The sequence below is a fragment of the Arctopsyche grandis genome, chromosome 13 (genome assembly GCF_051622035.1).
Source record: "Arctopsyche grandis isolate Sample6627 chromosome 13, ASM5162203v2, whole genome shotgun sequence".
Classification (NCBI taxonomy): domain Eukaryota; kingdom Metazoa; phylum Arthropoda; class Insecta; order Trichoptera; family Hydropsychidae; genus Arctopsyche; species Arctopsyche grandis.
This window is the reverse complement of record NC_135367.1, coordinates 16704913-16723355: the sequence shown is the minus strand read 5'-3', so window position 1 is coordinate 16723355 and position 18443 is coordinate 16704913. Positions and strand designations below refer to the sequence as shown.

General features: G+C 32.8%; 2 protein-coding genes across 5 annotated transcripts; one reads left to right on the top strand and one right to left on the bottom strand.

Moving 5' to 3' along the window:
* Positions 1-320: 320 nt before the first annotated feature.
* Positions 321-11877, bottom strand: LOC143921719 (uncharacterized). 3 transcript variants are annotated; one of them, XM_077445081.1, is made up of 15 exons: positions 11420-11877; positions 9091-9914; positions 8795-9002; positions 8161-8357; positions 7888-8078; positions 7592-7810; positions 6625-6899; positions 6335-6542; positions 6134-6260; positions 5733-5952; positions 5475-5612; positions 5289-5393; positions 5004-5211; positions 4634-4701; positions 321-2029 (listed from the first exon to the last, which is right to left on the bottom strand). In XM_077445081.1, the coding sequence occupies exons 2-15, from the start codon at positions 9894-9896 to the stop codon at positions 1802-1804; spliced, it is 3198 nt and encodes a 1065-aa protein (XP_077301207.1). In that variant the 5' UTR covers positions 9897-9914; positions 11420-11877; the 3' UTR covers positions 321-1801. The 3 variants fall into 3 exon arrangements, with proteins under 3 accessions (XP_077301207.1, XP_077301209.1, XP_077301208.1); XM_077445083.1 differs by having other exon boundaries at positions 7613-7810; positions 11420-11873; XM_077445082.1 differs by having other exon boundaries at positions 11653-11730.
* On the top strand, positions 6867-15671 carry mRpL19 (mitochondrial ribosomal protein L19). Of its 2 annotated transcripts, none has more exons than XM_077445085.1 (6): positions 6867-6877; positions 13244-13480; positions 13585-13727; positions 13890-14069; positions 14146-14300; positions 14440-15671. In XM_077445085.1, the coding sequence occupies exons 2-6, from the start codon at positions 13336-13338 to the stop codon at positions 14567-14569; spliced, it is 753 nt and encodes a 250-aa protein (XP_077301211.1). In that variant the 5' UTR covers positions 6867-6877; positions 13244-13335; the 3' UTR covers positions 14570-15671. The 2 variants fall into 2 exon arrangements, with proteins under 2 accessions (XP_077301211.1, XP_077301210.1); XM_077445084.1 differs by lacking the exon at positions 6867-6877 and adding an exon at positions 12777-13106.
* The last annotated feature ends 2772 nt before the right edge of the window (positions 15672-18443 follow it).

Here is an 18443-nt window from a genome sequence, read left to right as displayed (position 1 = left end):
TCTTTTTTTTTACATTTGAAAACAAAACGGGCAATAAGTAACGACTTATATCAAATTCAATGCCATAAAGTCTATAAAATATAGAACTGTATACTCAAAGTCAAACAAACCCAAGTATGTGAATCTTAGTTGTAGATTTAATACACTTTTTAACATTTTTTTCCGTTTGCTTACGAAACTGGTTTACCATGTTACATGGGGATTAACTGTTATGTATGTACATATAAAGGTTTTATGTGAATTTAGCACTTAACGTGCAAAATGTTTATTGGAACAGAGTTAAGGAAATGGTCAAATGAAGTTGAAAAAAAAGTCAACGAAGGGAGGAAATTAAATCATATATTTTCTCCAACATTCGATCCATCATAATAAAAAAATGCATTCAGAAGATATTTGACAAGATATTTTTCTCTAACACAAATTTACATTATTAAGTCTTTCATTATTTTATACATTTGCAATTGAATTGTGAATTACGATCACTCGCTACTTAGGAAACGTTTCAATCTATGTAACTATTCTTTTTTTATTTTACCCTGAAAACAGAGTTTCATTGCATACAAATTACGTTCACATTAAATAACAATATTTTTAAATACCTAAATTCAGATTTTTGATTAATTAGCGTATAAGATTATCTAAATTTTGAAACAAAATTGGAATAAATAAGGCAACAATACTCAGCTCATTAGCAAATAAAAAATAATAAAAGTAAATCAATTAAATATTCGCTTACACAATGCTATGTAAGTGGGGTTCCTTCGGATACGGTCTCCTATTTCGTACTTATTCTAATATTATTCATCTGTGTTTATAAAAAACATGTGAAAGAAAATAAATTAAGCAACCTTTATGTGAGAATATGTGAATATAATCAAATTTCAATATGCATAATATTATAGATTGAAAAAAACCCCATGTTTTATTTCTAGGGATATGTATAGAAGAAAATGTCAAAAAAGAAGAGAATATATAAATAAAATTAAAACTAAAATGAATAACTTAATTTCAGTAACATGCAAATACTCTGAGGGTAGAAGATAAATGTAATCTCAAGATAAAAATATACACTTCAAATTGGCGAAATATTCCTTATAATTGGAATTAGACACATGTGATGGATTCAGACATTTAAAACTCTCTACACATAACCTTCATACATGTGTTTTTGTTAAGAAGCATTTTACAGATCATAGATCTACAAATTAGATATTGTCAAAAAAATAAGAAGCTAATCGGAACACAAAATAAACCTGGAGAATTGTTACAAACAAAATTCATAATCTATCAAAAGAAAACTATTGAAAACAACGGTTCCAAACAGGACATAGTTAAAATATTACAGCATTTACTCATCAGAGAAATAAATATAATAAGTTGTCTATGAACACATTTAGAATTCACCTACATTTTATGCATTATTTAACAATCATTTATAAATAACAATTATTCAGTCGATCAATTTGATGAACTAACATAATTACTTCAAGTTCAAGCCATCATAATATACATCATATTATGACAAAAAAATTATATAAATAAATACTGGTGGCTTATTCCAAGATAAATGTCAAATTAACTATCTAAAAAAACAGCATCTAAAAAACGAACGTGACTTTATCCTTTACAATAATTAGAATACTTCATTTAATGTCGAATTAGAAACAAAATCTAAAAAGAAAAGATAAGAAAGCGTAGATCAAATTGATGACCCGAAATATATTATATATTTACGAATGTATAGAAGAAAAACAATTTTTAATTTTAATTATCATTATACACAGTCTTTTAGTAATGAATATTAGGCGTGTTGCTGAACCTGAATTGGCTGACCCTCATTCTGAAGCAGCAAATTTATGGCGGGTCTACAAATCAAGCATAACTCTCCGACTATGTGTCTTCCTTCCGATGAACATTCGTGTACAACCGCCGGCGGTTCCTGGGCTTCCTGCTCCGGAGCCGCTTCAAACGTCGGCCTACACTCCTCTTGCATCGGCGAAGTCGCTTCCCCACTCTCTTCTTCATCATTCTATAAACATTCAAAGAGATTTTACCACCACATCCACTATTAGAAATACTATAAAACTAACTCTATATGAAATATCAACTAAATTTATATAATTATGTATAAATGAGTTGTAAAATGTAATAATAATTCATTTTAATCTAACGGTTCGTAATATATTATTGTATTGTGAAAATTCTACGAGGTATATGATGAATACATACTATTCTAATACTAATTTTTTAATCAATTTACATAATTGATTCAGATACATATTTCCATATGCAATCAACTCTACGTGATCCGTATCTGAATTGACTTATTGCTTAGTTGCTAAATCGATTAAAAAGCTTCTAAGCTAATTTAGATGTATAATTAACTAATTTTAACAGATATTTTCTTATAAACTACAATTGTATAAGAAACTTAAGATTCATAAGACACAACATCAGTCTACAGGTACAACTTATCATCTATTGAAAGATCACTATATAAATTGAAATTGAATAATCATAATAATCTTCAAGAAAAACATTATTTTTTAAAAGTATTTATAATAATATATACAATTATTCCTCGCTATATATTTTTTTTCACATAATATTTTACTTAATACATATGTACAAAAATAAATGAAAATTTAAAAAGTACTCACATATCATGGAAAAATACAGTAAGAATGCTAAATATTAAAAGTATATATTTTTATTATCTACATAAATCTATTCAAATATTGAAGACATGTCGCCTTACATTTCCTATAAAAAATTTCAAATAATTAGCACCTACGTAACAACAATATCATCTGACATTACTGGGGTGGGTATAAAAATACTTGGGACGGTATAAGAATAAATAACATTTTATATTTTACAGCACTAAATAACGAAAATCAAAAAAGAATCGTATTATTCATAATCTATGGTTAACACAAGCGGTTTAATATTGTACACATCGATTTTCTAATTATTCCTCTGTATAATCTGATTTGATTTTTCAATCATTACCACTGATACAGTAACTTACTGTTGGCGACATCTTTATAACCCCAGTATGCGGCCCTTAAAGCGCACACGACGCTTGCCTGACAACATCAAAAATTTAACACATTTAACATTTCAAATCATGGTATTATCTTCATGTTTAACAATAATGTGTAATTTTTATATTCCTATTCAAAAACAATACAAATTTAATTCAAAAACATTTTAAAGATATAATAAGTATGTAAATAAAATATTTTTTGAATTCGTCCTTTAACAAGCATTAATAAGTAGTATTTTAAAAGAAGTAAAAATCTTAATAATACAATAATGCAATCTTTGTAATGTATAAGAAACCTTCGCTACAAGCAAAAGTTGATATAAGCAATTTAGATGGATTTTTTAATCTGAATAAATTTAAATGAATTAAGTTTATGTTCAAACTATGTATGTATAATGGCTATAATATTGCAATAATACACATTATATATAATGTAATTGAAAATTCACTCAAAAACTTCTATATAATGAAAGTGACAATTTGCAAAAACATATATGTGTATACGTATGTATGTAAATATCACAAATGTTCAAATAGGATAATTAGAAAACAAACTAACTTTATTGTAAAATGTAATAATTCAAATGAGTAATCATTTAATTCTGATAGTTTATGTAACTAAACCTTAAATAAATATATATATATGTATATATCAACACAAATAATAATACATAGTATGTATCTTCTTTCCTTGATTCATGCATATACATATATAATCTTACCTTCAAAAGTACATGTCTTATCAATTAATCAAAGTTATAGAAATCTAATCAACATTATCTAAATTTAAATGTAAAAAAATTTCACTATAGATGTATGTAAGTATGTATGAGAGTAAAATGTATTAAAAATCATATTTTAAATATTACCATCCATGAGAAGAACATTATAGCTTTAATCTAGTTAACATATTAAATATAAAAAAATAGCTATGTATATCAATTAACGTACAAATTTTGAACCCAAATTGTCCTGAAAATCTTCAAAAAATCAACTAATAACATACGTCATATAATCTAAAAAAAGTCAGTAGTGAAGTGAAGTAGTAATCCTCGGTAAATAAAAGTAGATCTAGTCAAAACATGCTTGATGTAGGAAAGATCAAATTTCCCAAATACAAATTTAGCCTATGTTATTATCACTTACCACTTGTCGACTCCCGAAAAGAGACCTGAAAAATTCTTTCATGAAAGAATTCAATGCTATAATTAAATCTTGACCCTTTCACTATGTACCAACGGTAAATCAATACTTTATAATCTTGTCAAGTGACAGTCTGCAGCAAAAGGGCCAATATATAAATTTAAAGTTGCCTGATTCAGCAAGATCACGTTTTATGTACAGAAATGTTACAAATAAAAATGCATCTAGTCATATATCAATGGGGGGGGGGGGGGGCACATAGCATCATTATTTTACACCTTATTTGTAACTTATATGTCTAACAACAATATGGTTTAACTACACAAAACAAAAAAAATAATAACAAATTTATTTAAATAACATAAATTGAGTTGATCGACAACTATTACATCAATTATTAAATATTGTACTTTTCAAAACAAATAAAATTTTGTTTCATACCTTAGCAGGCATGGGGGGCACTTCTAAATGTACTCCTTGTTCACAAAGCTCTTGAAGTCGTTTAACACCTGGAAAAAAGGATATAAAGAAATATATGTATAATAATCAAAATAAATACTAATTCTCGAAAAAATATCGACACATAATATTACTATTGGTTCCACTCAGCTTCGCTTGGTATTCATAACATTCATTTGCTTGTTTTTTCATTTATTTGAATCGAATTAATTTGAATATTTAACGAAACCAATCAGAAACGAGTTTGAAGTCAGCCAATCAGAAACGAATTTGACGAAAGCCAATCAGAAACGAATACATAACGAATGGTCTTTGTTTTATATACGTATCTATATAAAGATATCAAACTTACCAGCCTTCCTATTATTGCCATATTTATATTCCCAAGCGTCAAATAATCTATTGTAATATCTAGGACCAGCCATATACTCCAAATATGGGTAAGATGTCGCAGTTGGGAATATTCTTTCTAAAGTTGCCTTTTGAGTGAGTTCATCTTCGGCTTGAATTAGATGACGAACGTCATCAGGAGTCAAATTAGTGAGAATGTCTTCTAAATACTATAAAAAATAATTTGCAATAAATACACAAATAAAATACAGCATTTAAAAAAATGTTATATGCAAGTATTACTAACATCCTTCCTATTATCTAATTCTGTAAAATGTGAATGTTTTACTTTTTCCTCTTTAGATAAATGAACTGTATACAATCTTTTATCATGAAGAACGGGACCTACAGTCTGAAACAATAATAACGGAATACATATTATTAAGTTGCAGATTATGTAAATATATAGAATGAGATTGAAGATTTGTAATACTTTTTCTTTTTGCAGTTCTTCCATATTGATTTTAGACGGGACGTGAAATTGGGCCATGTTCAGTAACGATGAAACTAGGGGACCTTTTACATGCAAGTCTAAAGGTGAGGCACTATGAAGGCTTGGTGAGATATTAACCTGGAATAATAATTTTCACACAATAAACAAACAATAATAAATCAAAATAAAAAAATAAAAACAAAAAAAAGAGAATCAAAATAAATACAACAGAAAACAAGTAAGTAAGCACATACAAACCTCTAAAAGCCACGGTTTCAAATTTTCATCTAATAGAACATCTATGCCAAATAATTCATAACAATTAAAGCGTGAACCAATGTTAGCTTTAGTTAGGCAGCTAATACTAGATTCCCCGCTAAGTATTGTCTTTATGACTAAATCTTTCATTGAATTCCACAATTGTGCAGTGTTCACTCCTCTTTCGTTTTTCAAATAATTTAGGAGTGCTTGGAGGGTCCTGCAGATGTTGTCATAAGCATATAAGAACAATGCACTTTGATAAAATATTAATTTGGTTAAATAAATTACACTATTATATGCCAGCAAAACATATCAAGTCTATTATACTACTTCACATACGTAAATCAAAAAAATTAACTGCATTATTAAACACAAATTCATACAATACACAAACTCACCATTTGTGACCTTGACAAGCACCGGCGTCCTGATTATGAGTGTATGATTTTGATAAACGGTTAATGGAATAGTTTGTGAGATGCATATATCTGTCTTGTAAACTATTATTCTCATCGCTGTACTTCACTGTATAATTTAAAAAAATATACTTTAAATTAAATTATAAATTTTAAAAATAATAAAAAATTTGTGGAACGAACCTGAAGCGAATCTTGCTAAGCCGTCCGGATACAAATAGATCCTGAGCGGATGAATTGATGTAACAACTACATAAAGACGCATATCAAATTTGCTATCGTTAATGAGGTAAGGACGTGCAATATAATGCTGAACAACCACTGGTCTCCTTTTAGGTATTTGTGCCCAACGGGCCACAACCTTGATTCCCGTACCACGAGCAGACGCAGGCTACAAAAAAAAACCATCCATAATCAATTATGCAATTCTAAAAAACGAAATAACCCATAATAAGAATGTAATGCAAACAAACCGGTTTAATGATCCATTTATCATTTAAGGCAGCATATTTATCCCAATCGTATTTTAAAGCTTTTAAATCATGCGGAAGAACATAAGTTTTAGGCATTAGACCAAATTCCTTAGAACCATATTTTATCATCAGCTTATGAAGATTTCTCCAAAGTCTATCTTTACGGCCGATTTGAAAAGTGCCCGGGAAGTGATTGATTTTTTGAGATTCTTTTAAACCTTTAAAACATACAGATTTCATGTGTTTACCCCATGTTCCAACCCAATCCATGGATTCTAAAATAAAAATTATATTACAAAAAAATGTTTTATAATTAATAACAAATTAAAAATTAGCATAATTTTATACTCATATAAAGAATAAAACTTGTTAAAAAATTTGCCTACATTTTTAATACTAATAAAAATAAAGAGTCAAAAATAAAAGTATTATAGTTGTATGCAAAAAGCAGAAAAGTAAATAATACTTCTAACAACATAATCATATAAAATTATGTTGGGAAAATTAAATGAAAATATGATTGAAAACTTTCACTAAATGAAAAAATATATATAAAAATAATTATTATTTTATGATTCAAAACTACAATTCCAAATAACAAAAATAAAATATTTTAGATGTTACTATTAATTCTATGAAAATCCACTAGTAGAAATGAATCTAAAGCACATGACGTTTTTATAAGTGGAACATGAATCAACACAAAACGTGACATGACACTCATAATACAAAAAAAAAATACGATAAAAATACTTTTATTCAAAGATACTACTATTACTTTTATTCAATTATACTATTAGATTAAAATTTAATTACTAAAGAAAGATAAACTCATTTTTTAAATTTAGAAACAAACAAGGTCGCCAATAGAATACGTATTTATTTTTCATAGCAAATTAATTCAAGTTCCAATGATAAATGATAGATTAAAGTTAAAAAAAAAAGCATTTGCAGTGTGTATGATTACCTCCCTGTGTAGCGCACTCACTTCGCACTAATTTGAATCCCGAATTAAGAAGGGTTTTTCTAACGACTACAGGCGTTATCGTTGTGAGCTTCCAGCGCAAGTGACGCTGAACAGGCGAAGGTGGTCTAAGAGGTGTAGCATCGTGCGATACAAACTTCAAATACGGAGGTACGTGAGGAAACAACGACGGCCGCAACATAGACGCAAAACAGTCTTCATCTACAACAAACAAACAGCACATAGTAAGTTCCGAGATTGAAATCCAACGAAATATTCCTTACACGTGTAAAACCTACTCGGAGTGACGACAGCTCCAGCTATCAATGCCGACGATAAGCCATTCAACGAAGCCGAATCGCTCACCGAAGAAACGCTCGGACCCGAATCGCTCGTCAGGCATTCTTGCTGATCGGCAGGTTCTATGGACATGTCCGAGTCCCGGTCCATTGAAGCTTTCGACGCCGCATCTTCGTTATCGCTAAGTTCGCTGAAATCATCAAAAACATACACATATGAGCATTTTGCAGCTTAGTAATACATTGATGATATCACACAGTATTGAAACTTACTCTTCACTAACATCAGAACCTGTCGAATAAGCCTCCATTAGAGCCTTTTTCGCTTTGATTGCGAGTAGTCTAGATTTAATTTTTGCTGGCGGCTGTTTCCCTTTAAGGAACGGATGTCTATTATTACTAGTTTTGTTAGTGGATCGTTTATTCACAGTCGGCTCCGCAGTCACGTTGTCATATATTGACCACTCGCCCTACAAATAAAACAAAAATTAACAAACCAATCATTGTATAAATATAATAAAATCAAACAACACTTATCGCCACCTTTGAATTATTTCAAATATAAAATTAAAATGTAAAACTATTGACGATTATTTCGCAATACAAAAATGTTATATCTCTTCGATTACTCTCGGCCGACTGCGGAGCTGATGAGTCAAGCCCCCTTCGCGAATACACAATTGAAAATAATTCAAAATCCGCAAATAAACTACTTAGAAAGAGACCAATTAACCCCCGCCCCGAGCCACAACAGTAGACGATGACCTTTATTTATTTCGAAGCATGTGGGTATTACTGGATAAGAATAGATTTTCTATTTCCAGTTCGACACACATACGTGCGACATTCTTCGAACCAACCCAATTAATTTTACATTAGTATATAGTTATCAAGATGAAAAACTGACCACACCGACGTCTCTACACGTCACCCGATGGCCGTTACATTCATAATTCGACGGCGTGCCCGAATTCATCTTGGCTTTCTGTGAGAGGTAATTTTGGACGGCAACGACCGAGTCTCTGGAAACTTGCAGATGAGGATACGTACGAACGGGCGATGATTCATCCCGCGCTCGTTTCATCACGGCCGTACAACAAGGACTATCTCTACAGCTGAAATAATAAAGAGAGAAAAAACAACCATTACTCATAATGTTTAAGCGTTATTTAATTTAATAGCTTTCAATCACAAACTACAAACCAATTTCTTGTGAAATGTGCATTGCTTTCAGATTCACTGTGAGCTCTAACTCTCCTGCGTCCGTCTGTGTATTTTTCACCGCTTTCGCTCCAATCTGTAGTAGGTCTACTCTTCGTTTTTCTGAAGAAATTGGGTGACGCACTTCTACGAGTGTTATTTATAAGGATCGACTTGAGAGGCGTTTTATGTTGAGGCCCTTCAGATTTAGGCCTTTCTATTTCGATGTTTGAATACTTCTCTTGATACTCGTCGACCGTGAACAAGTGCGGTTCTTCGTTCTCGATCAATTTGCTAGCGTAGATAATTTGCGGATCCCGCCATCGATTCACACTGTCGCTATTCCTAGACGCGTATTTAGATTTACTCGAATTATATTTATAAGGTGACAGTCTGCCGCTCGGTTTCGACTGGACGTTCAAACAATCTCCGTTCTGTTTGCAAGCACCGTATTGCGCCGGGGGTTCCGAAGTGTTTTGTTTAACGTAGTGGTCATGGCAGTCCTTTGCTTGAGGATATTTCGCAAAGTAATTTCTATCGGAGTCGGCAGGCTGTCTGCGCGTTTCGACGCAGTCATTCATACCTAGGCAATTGTTGAAATTTTGGGATTGGGTGTTCGACGGCGGCCACGCTTCCGAATACGCCGAGATGTCGTAGGGAGATCGTTCCAGACCTTCGCTGCGACAACGGCGTCGCATTCGACTTCGATCGAACTCGTTACAGCACGTGCAAATAGAACAATACGTCGCAGGTCGACGCGTCGACGATTCCGTGTCATACAAGCGAAGTTCCTGCCTCTCCTCTACCATCTTGACTATGCCGATATTCTGAAATGTAACGTCGAATGATTAATAAAAAATCAACACGGTTTAAAAATTAATCATAGAAGAAAATATGCGAACACTGAAAAATTCCAATGTACATAAAACACTCGAATTAAAATATCAAACCATGAAATGACTGATTAAATATTATGACAAGTGTCAAGTTTGACTTCTTCGGTGTGAATTTTTAATTTAATTTTTTTAACATGTGAAAATATTAAAGCTTTCAAATATGTATACAGAATGAATTATTTACGAAAGTATCTATATCAGGGCTGTTCAACTTTAAGTAATCCGAGGACCGGAATAAAGTTTTATAGAATAATAAAAATAGTATACGAATTGAATTGTTTGAAACATTAAGAACTTGCTGTAGATAAGATACAATGATTGTTTATCTTATTTGAATGACAAGTTACATTCAAATTGAAATTTTATTTGAATTATTTTTTCTATACCAGCAAACGAACCCGAGACAAAAAAATTTAAGATCAGGCACTATTTTTAAAATCTTTTTATTTTGTATTAATATAAACTTCACTTTACTTGCCTATAACATTTAAATGAAATTCAATTATTTTTTACAAGCTTTTATATTTTTCAATTCGCTAATGGTTCAGGCAATATTCCTGCATTCTTCCGATCGGTTTGAAACTTTGCCATTTTGCGCGGTTTGGTCACTGATAGAAATTTAAATCGTTTCCGATTGGTGGGTGAAAAATAAACGTAATATACACGTTTAAGAATGCGAAAATTTTCAGACAGTGACATATAGTGGTAAGTAGCCTTATAAGTTTGACTTTCCGCCACCCGTTCGTTATGTCAATTTTTAATTGTTTGGAATGTGAAAGCGAAATTAACTTATTTTTACAATCAATAATAGGAAAATATTCTATCGGATATTTATATCGATTATTTCACAGTTGAATGATTTAAATTATTGCGTAAATTAGGCAGACGTCACAAAATTAGGTCGTGAGCCGCATGCGGCCCGCGTACCGCAGCCTGGAAAACCCTGCAGTATTTGAATAAATATTTAAAAAAAAAATTGGATTAATAATATCAATAGAAAAATAATTCAAAAACTCAATATATTTTTTTTTTGGGCTACGACAAATTCTGATATTTGGGGTCAATGTCAAATTCGATTTTTACCTGCAAGTTTAAAAAAAAAAAAAATGAATACAGTATTTAATTCGATTTGGAATTGATACGGAAAACAAGTGTGAGGGCGAGTGCGAGTGCGAGTGCGCATGCGCGCGCACAATTCGTGTTTGTTTATGCGTGGTCTCCAGTCGAGACCTGACTTCCGCTCAGGGTTGTCGACAGCGTTGCCGTTTGAGGTTATGTCGAGGAACGTGAACGTGAGCTGCGGGCGGGCGATCGATCGGTTATATTTAGCGATCGACCGCCGCCGATACATTATTTATATGCGACCAGAAAGAAGTCGAAGCGGGAACGGGGATGGGGTGGGGTGGAGTGGGGGGGTTTCGGCCAAACATACTCACGGGCGGGGGGGCGCGGGGCGAAAGAAGGCGGGAGTCCGGGGCGGAGGCGTCACTGCGGGGGCGGAGGCGGGGGCGGGGGCGGGGGCGAGGCCGCTTCCGCAGAGTCCAAGGCGGGGCGGAGGGGGCAGGGGGCGCAAGGGGGAGCGTCGGCGCGCCTCTGTGGTTCCGAGTCGCCAGACACCATAACGCGCGCTGTCACAGCTTCTGCCGCCAACACAGACTCGTCGACTCACCGACTCGCCGACGACCGATCGCGTCCACACCTCCGCTCGTTCTGCCACACACACGCGCCCGCTCACGCACACACGCGCATCTGCGCATCCACTTTTTATTTTTTTATTCAAACGCGCACATTTCGCTAATTCGGTTCACCGAGCGATACGACCTTTGTTCTATTTGCGACGGAATTCGTGCAATTTTACAAGTCTGGAATGATCAAACACGCGAAGATTCCAATTGCTGCATATTAGCGCAAAGCTAGGAAAAATATTTCGAATTATAACGAATGCGTTTGAATTGGGGGGTAAACGAATTATTGCGCAAATTGCGATTGCGCGCACAAAAATCGCGAATATGAAATATCTGGCACTCTAATTCTCGCTAGTATAATATGTCGCATGATGGAGTTTTTATGAGCCAGGTGTTTCGTGATCGAGATTTTAGTGACGTGCGTGAGATCATTTTTTGCAGAATAGTCTCCGCAAAGAATTGGGGATCTCAAATTCTAATATAGGAACTTTTGTTTTTTGATCTACAGAAAATTCGATTATATGTACCAAATTAAAATTCTGACTGAATTTTAATAATGTATTGAACATTTCTTAACCTGTTTCTGAATATTTTAAAACTAACTATTCAATATTTGAATCATTCAATTATTTGTTTACTTTAGTTTGCATTTTGAATATACGAATTTTTACTTGACTTACTACAATTCCTCTCTTTAATTGAAACCAAAAACCAAATATTTTACATTTGCATGGAGCTATTAAAAAAAATATTCATTCATTACGAAATGGAGGATGGAAAGTATTTTATTCGTTCAAAAGTAACTCAAATACATTGTTCAACCCGTTGCTTCCAAATGAATTCTGCTAAATAAGATTTCAAATTATGATGTATTGTTTCTTGATGTCGTGGTTATAATTATATGTAGCTATCGACTGAAACAATTATACGAGAGATATCTACATCGAGAACTTTTACAAGCGTCTAAAACACAAAATAAAAACAAATCGACGAGAACTTCCTCAACATGAATGATCGCAGTTCAGAAACGTCCACACATTGCTGTCCATAATCAGGGCATTATTTCAAATCCGGAGTAAATCAATAAATTCATCAATAAAATGAATTTAATTCATCGCAATAAAGTGAACTCACTGGCATTAAAAGCTCAGGTATTTGACTAAGTTCAGAATTTATTTATTTTGATTATAACTTATGTCAATTTCAGTTAGAAAAATACAGTAAATATGGCAAACACAAAATAATAGCCATGGAAAATAGTGGACATAGCACGTAGAAAAAGCACATGGCTGTAAGATGCGTTTAATTTAGATCAGATCTCAACAGTATGAGCGCTCGTATGTAATATTAACTGTCAAAAATTGACTGGAAATGGCTTTAAAATTGTGCCGCAGCATCTTCTCGTCAGAAATTACATCTTTTTCCAAGTTTGCCCCACGTGCGTAGCGTTTGTTTTGGTTTTTACATTCATATATGTGTTATTTTGAGGTTAAGTCAACTTGCATGTGAAATGTGTCGTATTGCCTGATAAAATGGCAATTCAAATGACTTAGTGATTGAAAGTTGCTTTTTTAGGATTGAAGTATGTTCGGAACAGTGCAACAATCGCTGACACCGTACCGAAAACTGAAGATAGTACAAGCGATAAAAGGAAAGGACGCAAATCGATGGCCCCTTTAGAATTTAGGTTTATATATCCTGAATTTTTACCTGATCCTGACCCGTTGCGTCGCAATTACATCAGAGAGAAATTGGAACGTATTGATATGATGAATCGAAGAGAAAAAGTCGATATACCAGAATTTTACGTTGGTTAGTAATTTAAAAATTTCACTTGACTTGTACATTTATTTGTTTCCTTAGTAACATAACAATTGCATTGATTTTAAATATTTGAATACTACTTGTCGTTTTAGGATCCATTCTTGCCGTTAAATACTCTGATCGTCATGCCCAAGGTAAAACTAATAGATTTGTTGGAATTTGCATTCTAAGAGAGAATTGCGGACTACGAGCTGAATTCACTCTACGAAATGTAATCGACCACCAACCCATTGAGGTAATTCATATTATTTTCATTTTGTAATAGTTTCACTGTATTTCTATTATAGTTGTATTTAATTTTCTGATCATTATTTATATAAATATCATATATGCGCAATGTCTACTTTTTCATTTCAAACATTTCCTTGTGACTTGTACTAAAATATGACAATTTCAGATGCGCATTAATCTGTACGATCCCGTAGTTCAAAATATACAAGTTGTGCGCCTTGAAAAACGTCTAGATGAAGATCTTAGATATTTGAGAGACGCTTTGCCAAAATACAGTACATTTGACCCTGATATGGAAGTTGAAATTCTTCCAGAAGGCTCCGAAGTACCAGTTAACCCTTTACAGGTATGTGTCTTAATTATTAATTTTCAATATGTGATTAACTTGGAGCATATCTTACTTATCCTTTGATTTTGTGAAGGTCGTGATGAAACCAAAACCATGGGATTTTAGATGGGCACGGAGCGGCATGAAAGGCATTTCAAAACTTCAGCAAAGTCAAATTAAAAAAGATAGAATGTGGTTGGAGAAATTCTCAAGGCCTTGGGAAAAATACGATTTAATGGATGAATACAGGTATACATATATAATATATTCTATTCTAAAAAAAATGTATTTAACCAAGATTATATGTATATTATATATACTTATGCTACCTAATATGTGAATAATATTTAAATATTGTTAACAAAATTGTGACTTTTCTTTTTAACAGAAAAGTAATTCCAGAAGAAGAACAAAATGAGATCTGGACTGATGTATATTCGAAACTGCATGAATTAGAAATAAAAAGACGAAAAATGTCCAGAAAAAGAACTTTCTTTATTCCAAAGAAATCTGGATAAAAATGCATCGCAGATTTTGTAGTATTATGATTTAACTATTTTGTTTATTATAGAATAATAAAATGTAATTTTTTTCGAACTTATAAAATTTCTCATTTTTCATATTGAACGCTTATACATTTGTATTTATATTTTATCAAATTTTTCATTCTGTGCATCGATTTTATACTATTAAAGCATTTGTAGAAGTGAAATTTACATTTTATAGTGTTTGACTGAATCATGTCACTGATTAACATATGTACATGTGCTGAGGAAATTGTCTTCATTAGTTCACATGAATGTGTCCTATCTTATCTCATGATCATCGACCTATCTAAAATAGTCATTGTGGGCCATGGTAGAATATTTTTAAATATTGACGGACGTATTCTAAAAGAAATGTATTAAACCAAGATTATTTACAAAAATTAAAAAAAAAACCTAATTTTCAACGAATTTTGCTGTACCGTGGATTGTACATGTCGATGGCTTGATGCACAGATATCGATATGTAGTATTAAAATTGCAATGATGTCGGAAATATTTAAATCCTCCATTTCCCTGTAGTTATTTACAACCAGTCTAACTCTCTTGGGCATTTATATAAATGGCTCATCTAGTCTTTTTAGTTGGATTTTATACATGAATAACGTAAAGAATTTAAGGTGTTTTCGATTTCTAAAAGGATGCATATTTATGGTGAAACTATGTTTTTGAAAATGTGTGAATTTATGCACACTGGTTACTAAAAATAGGCAGAACTTATTTCTTCATTGTTATCAAGGAGTGGTGAAATAACTTGCAGGATAGTAAGATTCAATCCAAACATTCAGGATCTACATTCTATTTGACTGAAATATAAATTTGATATAACTTATATAGAGGGTTGGCATACATTGGAGATGCTGGCAATAAGACATATAAAGTGTCAAAGAAAGAATAAACTACTTGGTTCTTATCAAATGTCCTTTTCCAAACGTATTCCCACATTTATGACAGGTTTATTCCAGTGATTTCGTCTTGCATTTTTTAAACCAACTGTCCACCATTTCATTTATGGAGCGTACTGACCAAGCCAACGAAGGCAAACTTAGTTGGGACAGTAGCCTACAAAATATCGAAATAAAAATTAAATTAAATATCAAAATTAAAACTATTATTATTATATTAAAATTAAATTCAAATATCCAAATTAAAATCATAATTATTAAATTAAAATTAAAATTAAATATTGAAAGTTAAAACAGAACATCCACAATTTTAATAAATTTTCGAGATTGAGCTAAAATTAGATCATCAACAATCATATATATGGGTAGTCCTCGACTTAAGATGTTTTGCCTTCGACGATACACACTACGATTTAAAAAAAATCAAAGAATTATTTTTTTAAAAGTCACTCTTTAAAACATACTTCGTCAAAAAGTACCGCTACTATAGGGTAAGTTGGGTTAAAAAACTGCAAAGTGGATCAAATTAGTCGTTTTTCTAGTGATTATTACTCTTTCATCATTAAAAAATCAATTTTCACTGGTAAACAAGGTTTAAGGATTACTAGTCTTCAATTTGTAATATTCCAAATTTGGTGTACTTTCTCAACTTGGAACATAGACGTATTTTAGTTAGGGTTGGAGATTACAAAACTTTCTAAAAAAGTTTTATCAATGTAAAAAGGTCTACTGCAGAAAGTGTGCTTTAAAAATATTAATTCACTAGCATGTATCAAATACACTTCACAATTTAATTGCACATGTTGAAATAATTGACATTCAAATATCAGTACACAGAGAGATGTAATATGAATAGAGGGGCCCTTACGAATAAATAATTGTTGTCAATTTTACGCGGTACGTTTCTATAAATACGCTACATCGCACGGCATACAATCGGAGCAATTTACTTATAAAAATGTATCCCATGTTGTTTATTGTGTGTTTTTGAATGTATTGTGCAATTTTTACCGATGCTTGCCCAACTTGCGAGTAATATAAACAAACAGAGCAGTTTTTATCGGACATACGTCGAGCACCAAGCGTCAAATACGACTGATGCTAAAATTATTTAGATCTGTCCGTGGACAGAATGTCACTTGACAACAAAAGAACACCTAAAGCCATTTCTATTAATATGTATTACATTTTTCTGTCAGTACACAAGTAGACGCGCTAAAGCAGTTGTATGTAATTCTGGTAGTTTGCAGATCGGTTCCACCAAACTGCACCACATGGTTTTCCAACAACCACGGTTTGTAACTTGGATAAAGCAGTTGCGGAAAAACGCCACCAGAGAGCAACACTATCTGAAGTTTACAAAAGTTGCGTGCGACAGCGACCGCTGCAAGTTTATGTCATAAACATATGCGGTCTGGCGCCACTGCTCCTGCAGGGACGCCAAGGGATTCGGTGTTTTTAGCAGAGCTGGATCTGTACCTACGCCGGAAAATCATCAGGTCAGTCCTCAAACACGTATACAACCTTCAAACTCTTCAATCGAACCAGTATCTTGAGCGTGAGAGCCTCCAATCCAGGGTCGCCGGCCCTCCTGTCACACGACACGCTCCATCGACACATACTACCCAGCGCTTTTATCGACCCTTCGTATGTTTTGACTGTTATTACCAATCATACAGCCCTTAATAAGTTATAGATTTTAAGATTGTGTTTGCGAAATTTCGCTTTTAGATCAGTGCAACTTTAAGGTCAGCAATAATTGCTCGCTGGCGTGCGACAGAGACGGTCTCTGTAGTGCGCACCTGTTCTTTTTATTTTATGCAATATTTACGATTGTGTCGAATTGTTTACACGTGCTAGATTACACTTATGTATTTGTTTCTATGTGATGGATTTTAGCTGACCTAACTTTTAAATTTGAGTTGAATATGCCATTTGCAAAATTGTGACTAACCTCGGGTGTCCAAAAGAGGCAGTTCACCTCGTTCGCTCCGGTACATCTCACAGGTGATTCATTCTGAATGAGTCGAGTGTGTAAATGGATTGTTTTGTATTTTCCAAATTGAATTGTGCTTATATGGAGAGCAATATGGATGTGTTGTGTTACGTACTTGTATCAGTAATAATGTCATTATGATCGATTGGTGTGGTTATCGAGTTTTTGAAGTGCATGTGTTCGATTCAATCACCAACGGATTAAATAGGCTTAAACTCCCTAAATTCGCAGAAAAAGAAAGACCTACATATATACTGTATTCTACCTATTCTTTTCTATATGGCCCGATGTGCTTATAAACTTGAGTTTTGAAATATGATTCCTTTTTACAAGCCTCGTATCAGCTTGCTTTCGCTTTTTTATAAGTGAATTTCACTTGAATCTTGATTTTTATACTTATTAGTTTTCTACGTAACGAAATTACATATGATTAGTGCATGTATTTCTCAACTAATTAACAGCAGCTGATTCTTTTCAATCGCTTAATAGGTACCTCAGATAGCCTAGAGGTAGGTTTATTTGAACCTTCTTTTAAATTTGAATCACCATAATTTACACCCGTTTACTATCTTCTTAACACGTTTCCATTCATCTCTGTTCTGATCGCCATTCATCACTCTATTCTCATATATTTTCCTTACTTCGTCCATCCATCTCGTTTGTGACTTTCCTTACATCCGTTTACAAACTTTTAGTATCATTCGAACACTTCTTTTGATCACCTTTCGTTTATTCTTCTAGCTATGTATATGTACATATAATACATGACCCACCCATTGCCACTTCAATCTCATCACTTGCTTCACTATGTCAGCTCTTCTCGTCATACAAATCATTCATATGCTACGTTTCCTGTTTCTCCTCGTTATACCGGTCATACGACGTTCCATACTATGGGTGCATTAGGTTCTATGCAACATTTTTGCATTAAATGCCTAATTACTGG